This window comes from Artibeus jamaicensis, unplaced genomic scaffold (assembly GCF_021234435.1).
Source record: "Artibeus jamaicensis isolate MK-2021 breed Jamaican fruit bat unplaced genomic scaffold, CSHL_Jam_final scaffold_660, whole genome shotgun sequence".
In the NCBI taxonomy this organism is placed as follows: domain Eukaryota; kingdom Metazoa; phylum Chordata; class Mammalia; order Chiroptera; family Phyllostomidae; genus Artibeus; species Artibeus jamaicensis.
The window spans coordinates 2,427,900-2,444,312 of NW_026522052.1; the positions used below are offsets into that span (position 1 = coordinate 2,427,900).

The 16,413-nt window shown below is 41.5% G+C and overlaps 1 protein-coding gene and 1 non-coding gene across 4 annotated transcripts in view; one reads left to right on the forward strand and one right to left on the reverse strand.

Annotated features, from left to right (window-relative positions):
• The window catches only part of JHY (junctional cadherin complex regulator), an 84,883-nt gene that overhangs the window by 13,036 nt on the left and 55,434 nt on the right, over positions 1 to 16,413 (reverse strand). For all 3 annotated transcript variants that reach the window (XM_053659481.1, XM_037138294.2, XM_037138293.2), the window contains 2 exons: positions 14,591 to 15,240; positions 6,788 to 7,079 (listed from right to left, as the gene is read on the reverse strand). In XM_053659481.1, coding sequence (XP_053515456.1) covers positions 6,788 to 7,079; positions 14,591 to 15,240 — 942 coding nt within the window. The remainder of the gene's footprint in view (positions 1 to 6,787; positions 7,080 to 14,590; positions 15,241 to 16,413) is intronic.
• LOC119044071 (small nucleolar RNA SNORA13) lies at positions 8,625 to 8,755 on the forward strand. Its single transcript, XR_005081543.2, has one exon. It is a non-coding gene; the product is annotated as a small nucleolar RNA SNORA13 (small nucleolar RNA).

Genomic DNA, 16,413 nt, shown 5'->3' on the forward strand with positions numbered 1-16,413 from the left:
AGTCCACCAACGAATTAGGAGAATTAAAAAATTCAATAAAGTAGCAGGATTCAAAATTAATATATAGAAATGTCATGTTCCTATACACTAATAATGAACAATCAGAAGGAGAAATAAAAAATAATAACATTCACAACTGCATCAAAAAGAATAAAATACTCAGGAATAAACAACCAAGAAGGTGAAAGACCCATACTCTGAAAACTATAAGACATTGAGGAATAAAATTGAAAAGGACACAAATAAATGGAGGAATATAACATGGATATAAGGAACCACAAAAGATCCCAAATAGCCAAAGTAATCGTGAAAAAAAACCACACCAAAGTGGGATGTACACACACACCAATCTCAAACTACACTGCAAAGCTATATAATAATCACAGTATGTACAGTCAACACAGTGTGGCACTAGCATGAAAACAGATCAATGGAACAGATTAGAGAACCAGAAATAAACCTTAACTTATACTGTCAACTACTGTATGGCAAAGTGAAAATGCTCATTGGAGCATTGACAGCCTCCTTAAAAGATGAAACTGGACCACTCTACAATGCCATATACAAAAATAAACTCAAAATGGGTTAAAGACTTAAATGTAAAGCCTGCAACCAGAAAACTAGAAGGAAACATAGAAAATAAAGTATTTGACATCAATCTGAGTAATATCTCTTTGGATATGTCCCCTCGGGCAAGGGCAACCAAAGCAAAAATAAATAGGATTGCATCAAACTAAAAAGCTACCGCACAGTGAAGGAAACCTTCAATAAGACAAAAAAGCAGCCTACTGAATGGAAGACTATATTCACAAATGATATATCCAATAAGGGGTCGATATCCAAAATACATAAGAAGCTCATCTAAGTCAATAACAAAAAAAAAATAAACGATCCAATTGAAAAATGGGCACCAGACATGAGAGACAGTTCTCCAAAGAAAACATAGACATGAAAAGATGCTCAATATTACTAATCGGAAATGTGATTTTTATGCATAGCAATTTATTGTCTAGTTATTGTTGAATTATTTAGCTATTTCTCCAGATGTTGAACATTTAAGATGTTCTAGGGATCAGTATTGTTTGTGGGCCACTCCAATGATTTCTTTAATCACAAGAAATTTAATCACAAGAAGTGAGATTATGGACACAAAATCATGAACATATTTAAGATTATTAATAAACACTTCCATTAAAAATTGTATAAAGGGATTTAAATCGAAGAAGGAAAAAAAAAAAAAAAACAAAAAAGAAGAAATGAAAAAGAGAAAAAAAAAAAAAAAAAAAAAAAAATAAAAAACACCCAAAACCATAAAAACCGAAACCATCATCGTACTTTTAAAAAAAACGAAAGAAAGAAAAAAAAAAAAAAAAAAAAAAAAAGAATGCTATTTTTGAACAAAATAAGCAAACAAAAAATTAAAACAGACTCATAGACACAGAGACTCTACTGGTGAATCCCAGAGGGGAGGAAGTTGGGGGAAGGGTGAAAGAGGTGAAGGGATTAGGAAGTACAGATCTGTAGTTACAGAACAGTCACGGAAGTGCATAACCAACTATGCTGTACACCTGAAAAATTAAAAAATAAAGATAAATTTTTAAATCATATGTACTCAAAAGCCAAAAAAAAGGGAATGCTCTTTTTGTCTAAACCTGGATTACACTGTATATCATCATCTTTTAAAACCTTTGCTAATTTTTAATAGGTGAATGAACTGAGATCTTATATTTTTGCAGTTGCAAATTTGTTGTTTTTCTGGCACGCCTTCTGTACTATTGTTTTGCAATGACTAAGGTGCTGTCTATTTACCAAAGTAAACAAAAAAGGAGAAGAGAACCCCACTGGTATCCAAGTCATATATCCAATTTGTCCAAAACGGATGAGAAAGAAATGATCAGTGTCCTGAAATCACATCCTTAGTCTGAAGCGGCTTAACTTGAGTCACTGCACTGACTCACACATCACAAAAGACACACTGTGAAGCATGAATAATCGTTCACCGCCCAGTCCTGGTTCTTACTACCACCTTGAGTAAACACATCCTGGCGGTCATAGAAGAACAGAGCCCAGGGTCTAGCATTACATATTGACAGGAAAAAAAGAGTGTAGCCCTTTTTTTGTAGACTTTCTCCAAATGACATCCACCCCTTTACGGGATAAGCTGCTTCTAGCAGAGACATTTCTCAGGGAAGAGCGATGGCCCCTCACAGAGTTTGTTCTGGGTGACTAGCAGTGAGAAATCCAGGATTTGCTTCACTTTGGCTCAAGTAATCTTGATTGGCTCACAGAGCTGTAAGTTTGATCTCTTTCCACCAGAAGTCTTGTTAACAGCTTCATGAGACATTTCACACACCACAATCCATCCATTTGAAGTTGTGCAATTCAATGGTTATTTAGTATATCCATGGAATTGTGCGAACACTACCACAATGCCAATTTAGAACATTTCATCACCCTAAAAACAAACCTCACACTGGCTAGCAGTCACTCTCCTTCCCCTGCCACAAATCCGGCCCTAGGCAACCACTAATCTACTTTCCGTGTCTTCAAAAGGCTTTTATAGTAAAATAATCCCTAGAATTTACTTTGATTTACTTCTCCTTGGCTGTTACAAGACTGAAAGGTCACAATAGCATGGTGCCAAAAAAAAAATTCAACAATGACAGTCCTGTTAGGTCTCCAAACATAGGGCTCTCAGCAAGCCCTGAGGGTCTACTGCTTGTCCTGGCAGAAGACACACACACACACACCGACACGCATCTGCATCCCCTGGCTCTGGGTGGCAGCTGCTGAGGCCATACCTGCCCCTCTGAACTGGTGTTCACCACCTTAGCAGATGATGGCATAAGGCTTTTCTGAGGGAGGATTCTTGCAAGGAACTAACAACACTTCTCAAGCCAGAAGAGTAATTCTTATTGTAAACTTGGGGCAGAGTGAGCTGGAGCTGGAAATGACACTGGCTGTCCACGAGGGCTGTTTCATCGTGTACACCCCGTGCCTGCCGTGGGGGACACTCCAGACCTTTCTTCCAAACATTCCTCAGGGGAGCACATGTGAGAAAGTGACTCCAAAAGAGGACAAACGATGCCCAAATACTGAAGGACAGTGAGCGACGGAAATCTGCTCTGCAGTTACTAAACTTAATCTAAGTAAACCTCTTCTGAGAAGCAGTGGGGCAGTAACACCCAGGTCGTCTGTGACAGCAAACACGAGAGTTAATCCCTGGGGCTCAGCTCGAGGCAGTCAGCTGTCAGAGAACTCTGTCAGCAGTAATTTTGTGGTGGGTTGTGACAGATTTTTGGATGTCATCTCTTGCGGTGTGTTAATCTCTTACTGCCTGACGCCTGGATTTAATTGCATGGGCAACGCTTAGTATTTTTAAATTAGTTACAACAGAACTGTGAAGAGAAGAGGGGTGCTTGGACCTATTATCTTGACAAATCCTCAAACTTTTAATGGGATTCAAGTTGATTCCCTTGGAAACCACGAGATTTGCTGACTAGCAAATGGGCATGACCTGGACAGTGATTCCTTCTGTCTGGTGCCCCACCTCCCTGCTGTCCTGTGCAAATAGCTGGGTTCTAAATCACTTTGGCTTCTGGAACAGCTTAAAGGACAAAGCCTGCTTCTGTGTGCCCGTCCGAAGTGGGCTGAAGGTGTTGGATGGAGAAAGCGGGTATGTATGGAGATTGTGACGTTTCTCAAAGAAGGCAGGAAGGGAGGATTTTCCATGGTGGAAGGAGGGGTTGGGAAGCAGTCACTGGAAGCTCTTTTCTTCCTCCTGCCTGCCCTCCTATGCTCTGAGGTTTTCGGTGACACACTGCCTCTAGGGTACGTCCCTCTACCTTTCCTCAATAAAACATGAATTCAAATTATTAAGAGGAGGAAGGGAAACCAACATTTAGCTTATGTCTGTTCTTTGCTAGCTAAGGCTTTAATACATTATTTGACATAATTATCACACCAAATCTACAAAAAGGAAGAAGAATTCTGATTATGCCTATAAGGAAAGAAGGGGTGCAGGTGGATTAATGACCTGCTCGAGTCACAGAGCCCTGAGGTGATGGGTGGAGACAGGGCCTCGGGAATGGCTGAGCTACCACTTCCACTCACCCTGCTCACCCCGTATTGACATTAAAGCTTGCATTCTCTTTTTTCCCTTTTTTTGTTTGGATGGTTAGAATTTGTTAGCAATAAAGCATTTTAACCTAAGGTGTGCACTTTGTTAGACATAATGCTATTGCACACTTAACAGATGGCAGTGTAGTGTAAACAAGTTTCACACGTGCTGGGAAACAGCCATCCGCGTGATTGACTGTACTGTGACGACCTCAGGGATGCCCTGGCCTGAGCCCAGGCCCTGGGGGCTCTGAGGCCAGCTGCACTCTGGCACCGACTCCTCCACCTCCCTCTTCCGCTTTTAAGGACCCTCCTGATTACACTGGGCCCAGGTGAGTAATCTAGCACAGTGATGTCTTTTCCTCAATGTTAGCTGGTTAGCGACTTTACAAAGTAAGGTTGCTACCTTGACCTGCAATAAGAGCTTGCATTTTCAACAATAATCTGTAGTTGGCGAGAACCCTAACTCAAAAGGTTCTCCTGCAGAACCTGCTTTGGGCCTCGCCACGTGTCATCTGTGAGTGCAGCGACCATTCCCACATGGAGACCGTGTGGACCCCAAGCTCTGGCCGCGTCCCCCTGCGGAGGTAACAACATGCAGGTGTCTGGCTGCCCTGCCCAGCCCACGAAACCTGCTTTACTTGTGAAGCGCTTGCAAACAGTACTAACGCTGCCTCAGAACGTACCAGGCAATGCTGTTTCTGTGGGAGAAAGTGACTTGTGAACCCAGAAACGTATTTCTCCGTGTTCACAGTGAGACGGGCGACACTGGCTCCGAGCCACCAGTCGCGGCTCCCAGCCCACACCTGCCCTTCTTTCCTCTTCAATAGCATCCACTGTCCCTTCCAGTACAGCGTCCCCTTCCCTTCGAAGCCGACCTTTTCTCTTCCTCTGGGTGTCCCACACGAGGGCCCACTGACTCTGTGATCCCCTAACTTTCTGGTGTCGGCCTGCGCACAAGCCTCACCACGGTTTTCACACTCTCCTGTGCCCCCCTCCCCGCAGAACAAAGCACCCATGTTTGTATGAGAAACAAGGTCCCCCGAAGCCCCTGCTCACTTCTGTGCACCCCTCTGGGCCCCGCCCCAGGGACAGCAGTGCAGGGCTGTCCCTGCAGCTTCCGCCCACTGCCCCTCTGCCGTCCCTGCTCTCGGTCTCTTTGCTTTTGTAACCTGTGCATCGTCCTCTCAGTCATGCTCTGAACCTGTGCTTGACCCCCAGGGGGGGCTGTGTCCTTCTCTGGTCTCCTCAGTGCTTCCCCCACTGCCTGCCCCGCTCCCTCTCAGAATCGCACCATTATACTGAGGCTGTCCACACCTGTGTCTCCCCAGTAGCCATCACTGGCAAACTTCCACTGGGGACGGTCATGGCTCACTCTCTTCACACGCCAGCACAATCTCTAGCTGCAGTTCAACAAGTACGTGTGAAACTGAAGTAGGGTGGAAGTTGGATTTTCTAAAACTGCGTGTAGTGCAGGCCCCTCTGGACCGAGCCCCGCCCCTCGTCGCTGAGACTGTTGTCTGCCATGGCTCACAGCTGAGTTTCTCCTTAAGAACCACCCTCGGCCAAATGGCACTGCTATGCCCCAAGGTAGAGCCCTTCCCCGGGGCTGGCCCGTGTGTAGTCAGGAAAGCAGGGCCCCTTGCCTTCAGAGCGCTCGTGGCCTTGGCTGAGGCACCTGAGGCACCTGCATACCCGGCGCAGCCCCGTGGACCTCTGTCCTCGCCCGCAGGGAGCACTCGCAATCCCCGCCCCAGTGCACACACATCTCCGGTTCAGGGCCTCTCCCCAGGGACCCAGCGCACCCCAGGCCTGCTGCCTGCAGCCAGCTCTCCCCCTGCTGCCCTGTAACACGGAGCGCTGTTTCCAGCTTCTTCCTGACCACGTGCCACTAGAAGCTGTGGTCTTCCCGGAGGGGATTTTACTACCTGTGATGGTAGGAAAATAAAATACAAAGGCTCATTCAGCGCCCCTCATTCGTTTCTCCCTGGAAACACTTCCCTCTGCCACCCCTCCCTGTAACGCCCCTTATTTAACAGTATAGCCCCAGTCACAAAGATTCAAGTGCACAAAGGTGTAAGTCACAGCGAATCTTACTGGGAACAAAGAACTGGGTAAAGATTGGTGAGCATTTCAGAAGACAGCCCCGGTGCTCAGCTGCCCTGCTACTTGCCTGCAGCAGCTGAGGTGAGGTTAGGGCAAGCAGGCGTGTTCTGTGGCTGGAGGCTGAGTGGGTGGGTGGGAAATGCAGCGCACCCTGGCTTTCATTGCCCTGGCCCCTACTATTCTTGGCTGTGATACGGTACCTGAAGATTCAGCCTAGACCCAGGCTGAGGTGGGTGGGGGAGCTTTTCTGAGCATGTCAGGGCTAAGCTTGTGCCAAAGGGGGACTGTCGCCTCTCTGCAAAGGTAGACCCTTCCCTGACATGAAGCACGAAGGAGGTGGGCCGGGGCATCCCTGGCAGCAACCACTTTCAGGAAAAGAGGAGGGAAATTCCAGGCAGTAGCAAGGGCTCAGTGAAGGACTTCCTCAGGACGTGGGCCACCCTGACGTGGCAGCAGCTCGGCAGTGACCCTCGGATTGCAGAGCTCTAATGATGGGAATGAAAATCAAGGTCCATCTGTATTATCAAAATTAAAATATCATTTGTCAAAAGGCTTTTATTACCTTAATGCTCTTTTTCCTATGCTTTTTCCCTTTTTCCAGTTGAAGCAGATAGCCTTCAGAATTGCTACGACTAATTTTCATGAGGTGTCTCTGGCTTTTCTCCGAGTTGAGCTGGGACTCGCTTTCTATTCTGGACAGTATGGGCGGGAAGGTGACACTGGCTAAGGCCGCTTCGCGGGGCTGCACCTCGGCCAGCTGCAGCAAGGCGTGCTCGTGCTGCTCCATGACCTGGGCCAGCCGCGAGTCCGGGGACGCACTCACAGGCCGGCTGTCTGAGGAAGAACGGAACTTCCTTAATGAGAAAACAAAAAAAGCACAATTCTGTTAACAAAGCCTGATATGCACACACCAGAAAAGTTGTTATAAACCATTATTTTGATGTATTTATTACTCCATAAGTCAAATTAGTGACCATTAGCTTAAACTTTTCATAAAAACACTTATTTCTTACCTTAAAATGCTTCTATTTTTTTGTCTTTATGGTATTCTGGCTCTTATTTAAAACTTTCATTTAATGTATTTAAAATAGGAAAAAAGCCACAATTTTGAAAAACTAAAGAACTTCCCACCCCAAAATACCTAAAAATGTTGGATTAAATTAAACAAACATCCTTTGCAATATAGTTGAATTTATAAAAGAAGCAAGAACTCTTCAAAGGCAAAAAAAAAACAAACCAAAAAAACCACCCTAAAACTAAAGTAGATTTTGCACAAGATGATAGCTTTCCTGGAGAAAGTTTCAGACCTAAGAGCTTGAGCTCTGAGATTTAACCCTGCACTGGGTATGTGAGACCATGGCTCCATGTGGGGCTGAGTCAGAAGGAGCCTGTTACCCTCAAAGAGCTACAGTATGGATAAAAAAACAAGTCTTCCTCCCACACAGTATACTGCACTGCAGGGGGGAAACGTGGGTGGGAAGGCTCTACAAACAGCCCAAGAGCGTTTGTCCTTGTGGTGGACGCCTAAGGAAACTGTCCAGTACAGTTTACAGGGGTGTTCTTGAAACACGGTGGCTCTTTCCATGACTGTCATGACTGCCCATGTAGGGCAAAAAAGGCCCCCTTCACTATGAGCTATAAATATTGATTGATGCTGATAAAGTCATTCTTTTTAAAATTTGTTCAGTCTTTTAATTGCTAGAATCTAGGTGACCAGAAACTCATTTTCTGCTTCTAGCCAACTGTACTTGTTTCAGTCAGAATAGGGATTTTAACACCCCATTGACATCAACAGATCGATGTTCCAGACAGAAAATCAACAAGGAAGTAGCAGCCTTAAATGACACACTAGACCACATGGATTTAATTGATATCTTCAGAGTATTTCACCCCAAAGCAGCAGAAGATACATACTTTTCAAGTGCACATGGAACACTTTCTAGGATAGACCACATGTTAGGACACAAAACAAGTCTCAATAAATTTAAGAAGACTGAAGTCATATCGAGCACCTTCTCTGACCATAACGGTATAAAACTAGAAATCAATGACAAGAAAAAAACTGAACAACAGACAAAATCGTGGGCTAGATAACACATTGCTAAACAATGACTGGGTTAATAATGATATCAAGAAAAAAATCAAAAGATTCCTTGAAACAAATGAAAATGAGAACATAATAACCCAATATCTATGGAACACAGTTAAAGCAGTCCCAAGAGGGAAATTCAAAGCATTATAGGTCTATCTCAAGAGATAAGAAAAAACTCAAATGAACAACCCAAATTTATACTTAAAGGAACTAGAAAATAATAAACAAAGCCCAAAGTGAGTAGAAGGTAAGAAATAATAAAGATCAGAGCATAAATAAATAAAATAGAATCTTAAAAAAATATTGTTTCCTTTGTGTTGCCCGTTCACTTTTGGAAACTAGTGAATGTGGTGTCAAGAAAGGTGTAAACTAAATACTTTGCAGCCCTTTCCTGCCCTTGAATATGTCTTTGGTGTAGGAGCTACATAAGTAACAGTGTAAAAAAAAAACAACATAAAAGACCAATGACAAATGAAATCAGGAGCTGGTTCTTTGAAAAGATAAACAAGATTGACAAACCTTTAACCAGACTCATCAAGAAAAAAAGTAGGGCTCAGATAAAATCAGAAGTGAAAGAGAAGTAACAACTGACACAAAAAAACCACAAAGCATTGTAAGGAAATATTTTAAACAACTATATGCCAACAAATTGGGCAATCTGGACAAACTGGATAAGTTAATAAAAACGTAAAACCTTCAAAAACTGAATCAGAAAGAATCAGAGAATCTTGGCAGGCAAATTACAACTAGTGAAATTGAAGCAGTAGTCAAAAAACTTCCCCAAAAAACAAAAGTCCTGGACCAGATGGCTTCACAGAGGTGTATGTTATCAAACATTCAAAGGAGAACTAACACCTATCCTTCTCAAACTATTTCAAATAGTTCAAGAGGAAGGAAGATCCCCAAGCTCATTTTACCAAGCCAGCATTATCCTAACTCCAAACCCAGATAAAGATACTACGAGGAAAGAAAATTATAGGCCAATATCCCTGATGAACATAGATGCTAAAGTCCTCAACAAAATATTAGCAAATTGGATCCAGCAATACATTAAAAAGACTGTACACCACAATCAAGTGGGATTTATTCCAAGGATGCAAGTTTGGTACAATACCACATATCAATAAATGTGATTCACTGCACAAACAAAATGAAGGAGACAGACCACATGATCATATTAATACATGCAGGAAAACATCTGATAAAATCCAGCACCCGTTTATGATAACCAGTCTCAGCAAAGTGGGAGGACAGGAGACACACCTCAATATGGCAAAGTCCGTATGTGACAAACCCACAGCCAAACCCATCAGACCTACTGGGCAAAAATCATAAGTGTTTCACTTAAAATCAGGAACAAGACAGGGATATCTGCTTTCACCACTATTATTCAACATAGTACAGGAAGTCCTAGCCACAGCAATCGGACAATAGGAAGAAGTAAAAGGCATTCAAATAACTGTTATTATTTGCAGAAGATATAATACTGTAAACAGAAAACCCTAAAGACTCTACAAAAAAACTACTAGAAGGAACAAATGAATTTTGTAAAGTAGCAGGATACAAAATTAATATGCAGAAATGAGTTGTATTTTTATGTACCAATAGTGAACTATTAGAAAAGGAAACTAAGAAAACAATCACATTTAAAATTGCATTAAAAATACCTAGGAATAAGCCCTGGCTCGTGTAGCTCAGTGGATTGAGCGTGGGCCTGTGAACCACATGATCATAGTTCCATTCCCAGTCAGGGCCCAGGCCTGGGTTGCAGGCCAGTTCCCAGCAGGAGACTCACAAGAGGCAACCATACATTGATATTTCTCTCCTTCTCTCCTTCCCTTCTCCTCTAAAGATAAATAGGTAAATAAATAAAATCTTTAAAAAAATACCTAGGAATAAATTTAACCAAGGATTTAAAAGACCTATGCTTGAAAAATTATAAGACATTGAAGAAGATACAAATAAGTGGAAGCACATACCATGTTCATGGATAGGAAGAATTAACATCATTAAAATGTACATACTACCCAAAGCAATCTACAGATTCAACTCAATTCCTATCAAGACACCAATGGCATATTTCATAGAACTGGAAGAAATGTTCCAAAAATTTATATGGAACCACAAAAAAAAATCCTGAATAGTCACAGCAATCTTGAGAAAGAAAAACAAAGTCAGAGGAATCATGCTACCTTATATTAAAATATACTACAAGGCCATAGTAATCTAAACAGCATGGTACTGGCATAAAAACAGACACATAGATCAGTGAAACAGAATAGAGAGCCAAGAAATAAACTCACACCTTTATGATCAATTAACATTTGACAAAGGAGGCAAAAAAACCACAATGGAGTAAAGATAGACTATTCAAAAAATGGTATTGGGAAAATGGACAGATACTTGCAAAAGAATAAAACTAGACCACCTTCTTATACCACACATAAGAATAAACTAAAAATGTATTAAAGGCTTACTTAAATGTTAGACTCAAAACTATAAAAGTTGCAGAAAAAGCCCTGGCTGGTTTGGCTCAGTGGATTGAATGCCAGTCTGTTGCCAGTTCAATTTCCCATCAGGGCACATGCCTGGGTTGCAGGCCAGGTCCCCAGAGGGGGGTACATAAGAGGCAACCACACACTGATGTTTCCCTCTCTTTCTCCCTCCCTTCCTCTCTCTCTAAAAATAAATAAAATATTTTTTTAAAGTTGTAGAAGGAAACATAGGCAGTAAAACCTCAGACACTTCTTATAGCATCATTTTTTTTCTGATATATCTCCTCGGGCAAGGGAAACAAGAAAAAATAAGGAAACGGGACTACATCAAACTAAAAAGCTGTTGCACAGTGAAGGAAATCATCCACAAAATGAAAGACAACCCACTGAATGGGAGAACATGTTCATCAATGACACATCTAATAAGGGGAAAATATCCAAAATTTATAAAGAACTTATACAACTCATCATCTAAAACACAATCCAATTAAAAATGGGCAAAGGACTTGAATAGATACTTCTTCAAAGAGGATATACAAATGGCCAATGGACATATGAAAAGATGCTCAATATCACTAATCATCAGATAAACTCACACTGAAACCAAAGATACCACCTCGTACCTGTCAGAATAACTATTGTCAGTAAATCAACAAACAAATGTTGGCGAGAATGTGGAGAAAGGGGCACCCTCATGCACTGTTGGTGGGAATAAAGATCGGTATAGCCGATGTGGGAAGCAGTACGGAGTCACCTCAAAAAATAAAAAAATGGAACTGCCTTATGACACAGCAATTCTACTTCTGGGAATACATCTGAAGAAACTAAAAAACACTGACTTGAAAGACTGTATGCTCCCCTGTTCATTGCGGCACTACTTACAATCATCAAAATTTGGAAGCAACCCAAGTGTCAATTAGGAGATGAGTGGATGAAAAAGCTGTGGTACATTTACATGATGGAATACTACTTGGATGTAAAAAAGAAGGAATTCTTATGTTTTGCAACAGCATGGATGGACCTGGAGAAAATTATGCTAAGTGAAATAGGCCAGTCAAAGAAAGGCAAGTACCATGTGATTTCACTTATATGTAGAATCTAATGAAGAAAAACTAACAAACAAAACAGAAACAGACTCTAAGAAACAAAGCACAGACTGACAGCTGTCAGAGGGAAGGATGGATTGAGGGTGTGGGTAAAAAAGGTAAGGGGATTAAGCAAAAAAAAAACCCCACCCCAAACTCGCAGACACAGACAACAACATGGTGATTACCAGAGGGAAAGGCTGGGGGCGTGTGGGAGGTAGAAGAGGTAAAGGGGCCGAATGACTTAGGTTGGTGAACAGAAAACACAATATACAGATGACGTATATAGAATTATAAATCTGAAACTTATGTAATTTTATAAGCCAATGTCACCCCAATAAGTTCAATGAAAAATAAAGGAATAAAACGTCACTGACTCCATGTAACAATAATAAAAGTAGTGATTAATTTAGGAGACAGAAGGTTCTGGATAAGACACTGAAAGAAGGTAATACCTTCTTGAAGGGCAGAAGAGTGACAGGGTAATAACAATACAATGATTCTGAGTTTGTTCTGAAGGAGAATGGGTATATTCATTTAACACCAGGCTAGTTAAGTATGTAAGTTCAAGAAAACAACAGAATGTTAAAGGGACTTATCTAAGAAAAAGAAGATAAAAAAATATGAACAATAAAATGACAACAAACTCACAACTGTCAACAAATGAACCTAAAAGAAAATAAAAACAATGAAAACAAATACTAAGCAAACCACCAGAACAGGAACAGAATCACAGAAATGTACATCACACAGAGGGAGTTCAGTGGGGAAGGAATAGTGGGGGGACGGAATAGTGGGGGAAGGCACAGGGAAGAGGAAGCATAGTTGGCAGGCATAAAATAGATGGGGAGAGGTCAAAAATGGTATAGGAAACAGAGGACTCAAAGACCTTACATGTACAACCCATGGACATGAACTAAGGGTGGGGAGAAATGATGCTGGAGGGTTGGGTGGAACAAGGTGGAGGGGAAAAAAGGGGGAAAATTGGGAAAACTGTAATAGCACAATCAATAAAAAATACTTTAAAAAAAGAATAGAAAGAGAATATATATTTCCAAATCAGCACAGGGAAAAAGTAACAAAGAGCATTCTGTCAGTTCAATAGCAAATATAAAAGGAAGATGCATAAAAAAGGATGACGAGGAGGGACAGATTTAGATGATAGACATAAATCCAAATATGTGGGTATCACAATAAACGCGAGTAGCTTCAAGTTGGAATCCGCCCATAAACAACAACAAAACAAAGCATCCCAGAGGATAAAAGATGCGGAATATTCCCCAACTCATTTTATCAGGTTGGTGTCATCTTGATAACACATATATATGGGGCCAGTGGTAGACAGAAAACCTTAAAGCCAGTCTCACTTCACGCAGGTGGATGTTAAATCCTAAACAGAGCGCTGCCACATCAAACCAAGTAACTGATAAAGAACACAGTATGACTCATCAGGTGAATCCTAGGAATAAAAGGACAGAGCAACATTAGATATGTTAATTATTTAACCTCACTGAAGTATGAAAGTAAAAAGATATCTTTTTAATTGATGCAGAAAAATATTCGATAAAATTATCCCTTTATGATAAAAGTTCTTTGCAAAAGGAATAGGAAGAGGAGGGAATTTCTTACCTATCTCCCCCTCCCTATCTACCAAAAATAAGATATTATTTTTAATGCTAAAAATGTTAGAAGCACTCCCTCTAAATTCAGGGGAAAAGACAAGGCGCCCCCTCTCCCGGGAAGCTAACCCTGAATCCTACACCTCCAACTGTAGCACTTCGATGTCTTCTGACCAGTTCGTGTAGAAGACTGTCTCCCTGCTTTGAAAGTGAGATCCTCAAAGGTGCCTGTGCGTCCTACTGCTTTTGTATTTTCTGTAGCATTTTAACAGATAGTCTACATACATCAGTTGTGTAATAAACACATCTGATTGGCTGACATCATGAAATGTCCTCTAAGTGATTTTTAAAATAACTTCTTTTCTGATTGTAAAGTAACATATCTATACTTCAGGGACTTAAACGATTCAGGAAGTACAAAGAGGTTGAAAATACCCTCGAACTTTCTGGCCAGAGATCACACCACTATTGACATTCTGGTGCGTTTTCCTTCTTCTGCACACATTTTAATACAGTGGAGCACAGACTCTTAGGTGTAATTTTGTACCTCGCTATTTTCTTTGCACAGAAGCATTTCCTCATAACCATAGTAATAGTTACATGATGTTAAATATCACAGCATAACTAGACATTTCCTCACTGTTGGATTACTGTGGTCATTTCTATAAATGATATGTTTGTGTATACATATTTTTCTGTATTTTAGATTATTTTCTTAGGACAAGCCACTACATAATGTTTCCTCCAAACATTATTGTCACCCTCAAAGTACAGCGATCTTCTTTCAACTGGGTCTCTCATCCTTCACTGTTTCTCCCCTACCCCCAACCTCTGGTTTAACTAGAGTAGAAAGAAGTAGAAGAGACATGGGAAAAGAAAAAAAATACATAAAAGTGGACTATTTTAGGCAGAAATCAGACCCAAGGACATGGTTAGTTGAATTTTTCCCTTCACCTGATATCCTGGGACCCCAGTCCCCCACCCCCACCCACTTCCCACTTTGCCTCCCCGCTCTGTCTCCACCAGTCTCTCACTTCTCCCCCAGATGACCGCTTGAGGGAAAAGAATTCTTACCATAATATTTCCAAGTTCTTATATGTTGTCCCTGTGTAAGTCTGTCTGTGTTGCTTCTTACTTCCAGCTGCTTGGTTGACATTTATGTTAGAGAGAGACTGAGAGCCTCTGTGACTCAGGGGCGCTTGTCTCTCAGGAAGTCCATGAAGGTAGTTCAAGTCCACATGGGATAGAGTGCCAGTGCGTAGCCGCTGGTATGAAACTCCTTTCTCTTCCTGGTCTTTGCATCCTCTTTCTTTCCTAAAATTCGTCACTGAGTGATACCCAACAGTGTGTTTATATGATATCTTGTCAGAATTCTGCTGTACTGCAGATTTACTGGAGGCCACTTTGGGCTCCTGGCTTCCAAGTGCATTTGAGTGGTGTGAGTCCTTGTCAGGGGCGTTCATGATCACAATGGTTTCATGCTCTGTTAAAGCATTGGCAGGCTTATCTTGACCTTGTTGCTGTCTGGGAGTGTCTTTCTGGCGTCCCTGACTGACGACCAGCTCTTCAGGCAGCCGAGACTTCAGGCCACGGTTGCGTTTCCGCTGTCTGCGGCTCTGGTGTGTGGTCGGTCTTCCCAGAGGCTGCTGCCCATCCGTTGTTTCGGAAGACTGACCTCTTGGTGCGGTGCTTGGATTTGCACTTTCGTATTGAGACCAGTGCTCCTGAGGTAATCCCAAAAAGATATTTTCAGTTAATGTAAAACTAAAAGATTGGCATTCTTCCCAAATTTTAAATTAGTGTTTTTTAAACTGGGAGTTTAAAGACTTGTAGGAAGGTGAGCAGTGAATTGAAAGGAGATAAAGACTCTAGAGGATTTTTCCCAGTTCAGTCGCCAACAGGATAAGATAGCAGAGTGACTACTCCTGGAAATTTGAGATTACGAATTTTCCAGAGAGAAACAGGAGTTTAGAATGGGCTTTATTTCAAGGACAAGCCCTTGACCTAAAAATGTCATAAAATCAAGTGTCACCACATTGGGCAGGTGGGCAGCAGGAGAAGCTTCCCCTCTGAACAGCTGTAATACAAGTGTATTTTAGTTAATAGGAATCTCTTAAAATATTAAGCAGAAAGAAGACCAATAATTTGCGTTGCTAACCAAGTACAAGTTTAGTATGAAATACAGTTCCTTTATCAGATCTCTTTCCTCATACAGTTCAGAAGCTGGGAATGACCTCTTCATTCACCAGATGAAACAAATCAGATTCTGTTCAGAGAATTATAAGAGTCTGCACTGTGACAGGGCATCTGTGAAACCACAGGGGGGCTTTTGCTTCTGTCCCGTCTTACAGCCTTACTTAGGCAATCAAGCATTGGGGGAAATATTTCATTTCACACAGTCTCTATGCTTTTCACAGTCTTGTAACCACAAAATGTACTCCTCATGTAATAAATACTTTATGTAACTATATTGTGCTAAGCCATTTAGAAATATTTTCCAAGAATAAAGCTCTCATTACTTCATGAAGAACAAGCCGAGTCAGGAGGCCTTTGGGAAGAGTGACAAACGCTTACTTAAAGCAGTAAGATGCCCGTATGCATCCGCGGGCTGCACACCTGCAACACATTCCTGCCTTCCCGAACACACATGTACAAGATCTCTGTGGTCTGTAGTCATGAACATTAATCAAAATATGCAAGGTGCCTGGATCACTTGAGAAAAAAGCTTAAAGTAAATAAGTCATGTTTTTGTTGACACCATTTGTTTTAGCTCGCTATAAAGAGTGATCGAAGTACTGCGATGAGGTCAACTTTTATTTCACTTTTCTGATACAACCGCTAAGACTCATCCTATTCCTGCATGATATTAAGAGGTATTCTATTTTGAATGAAATCTC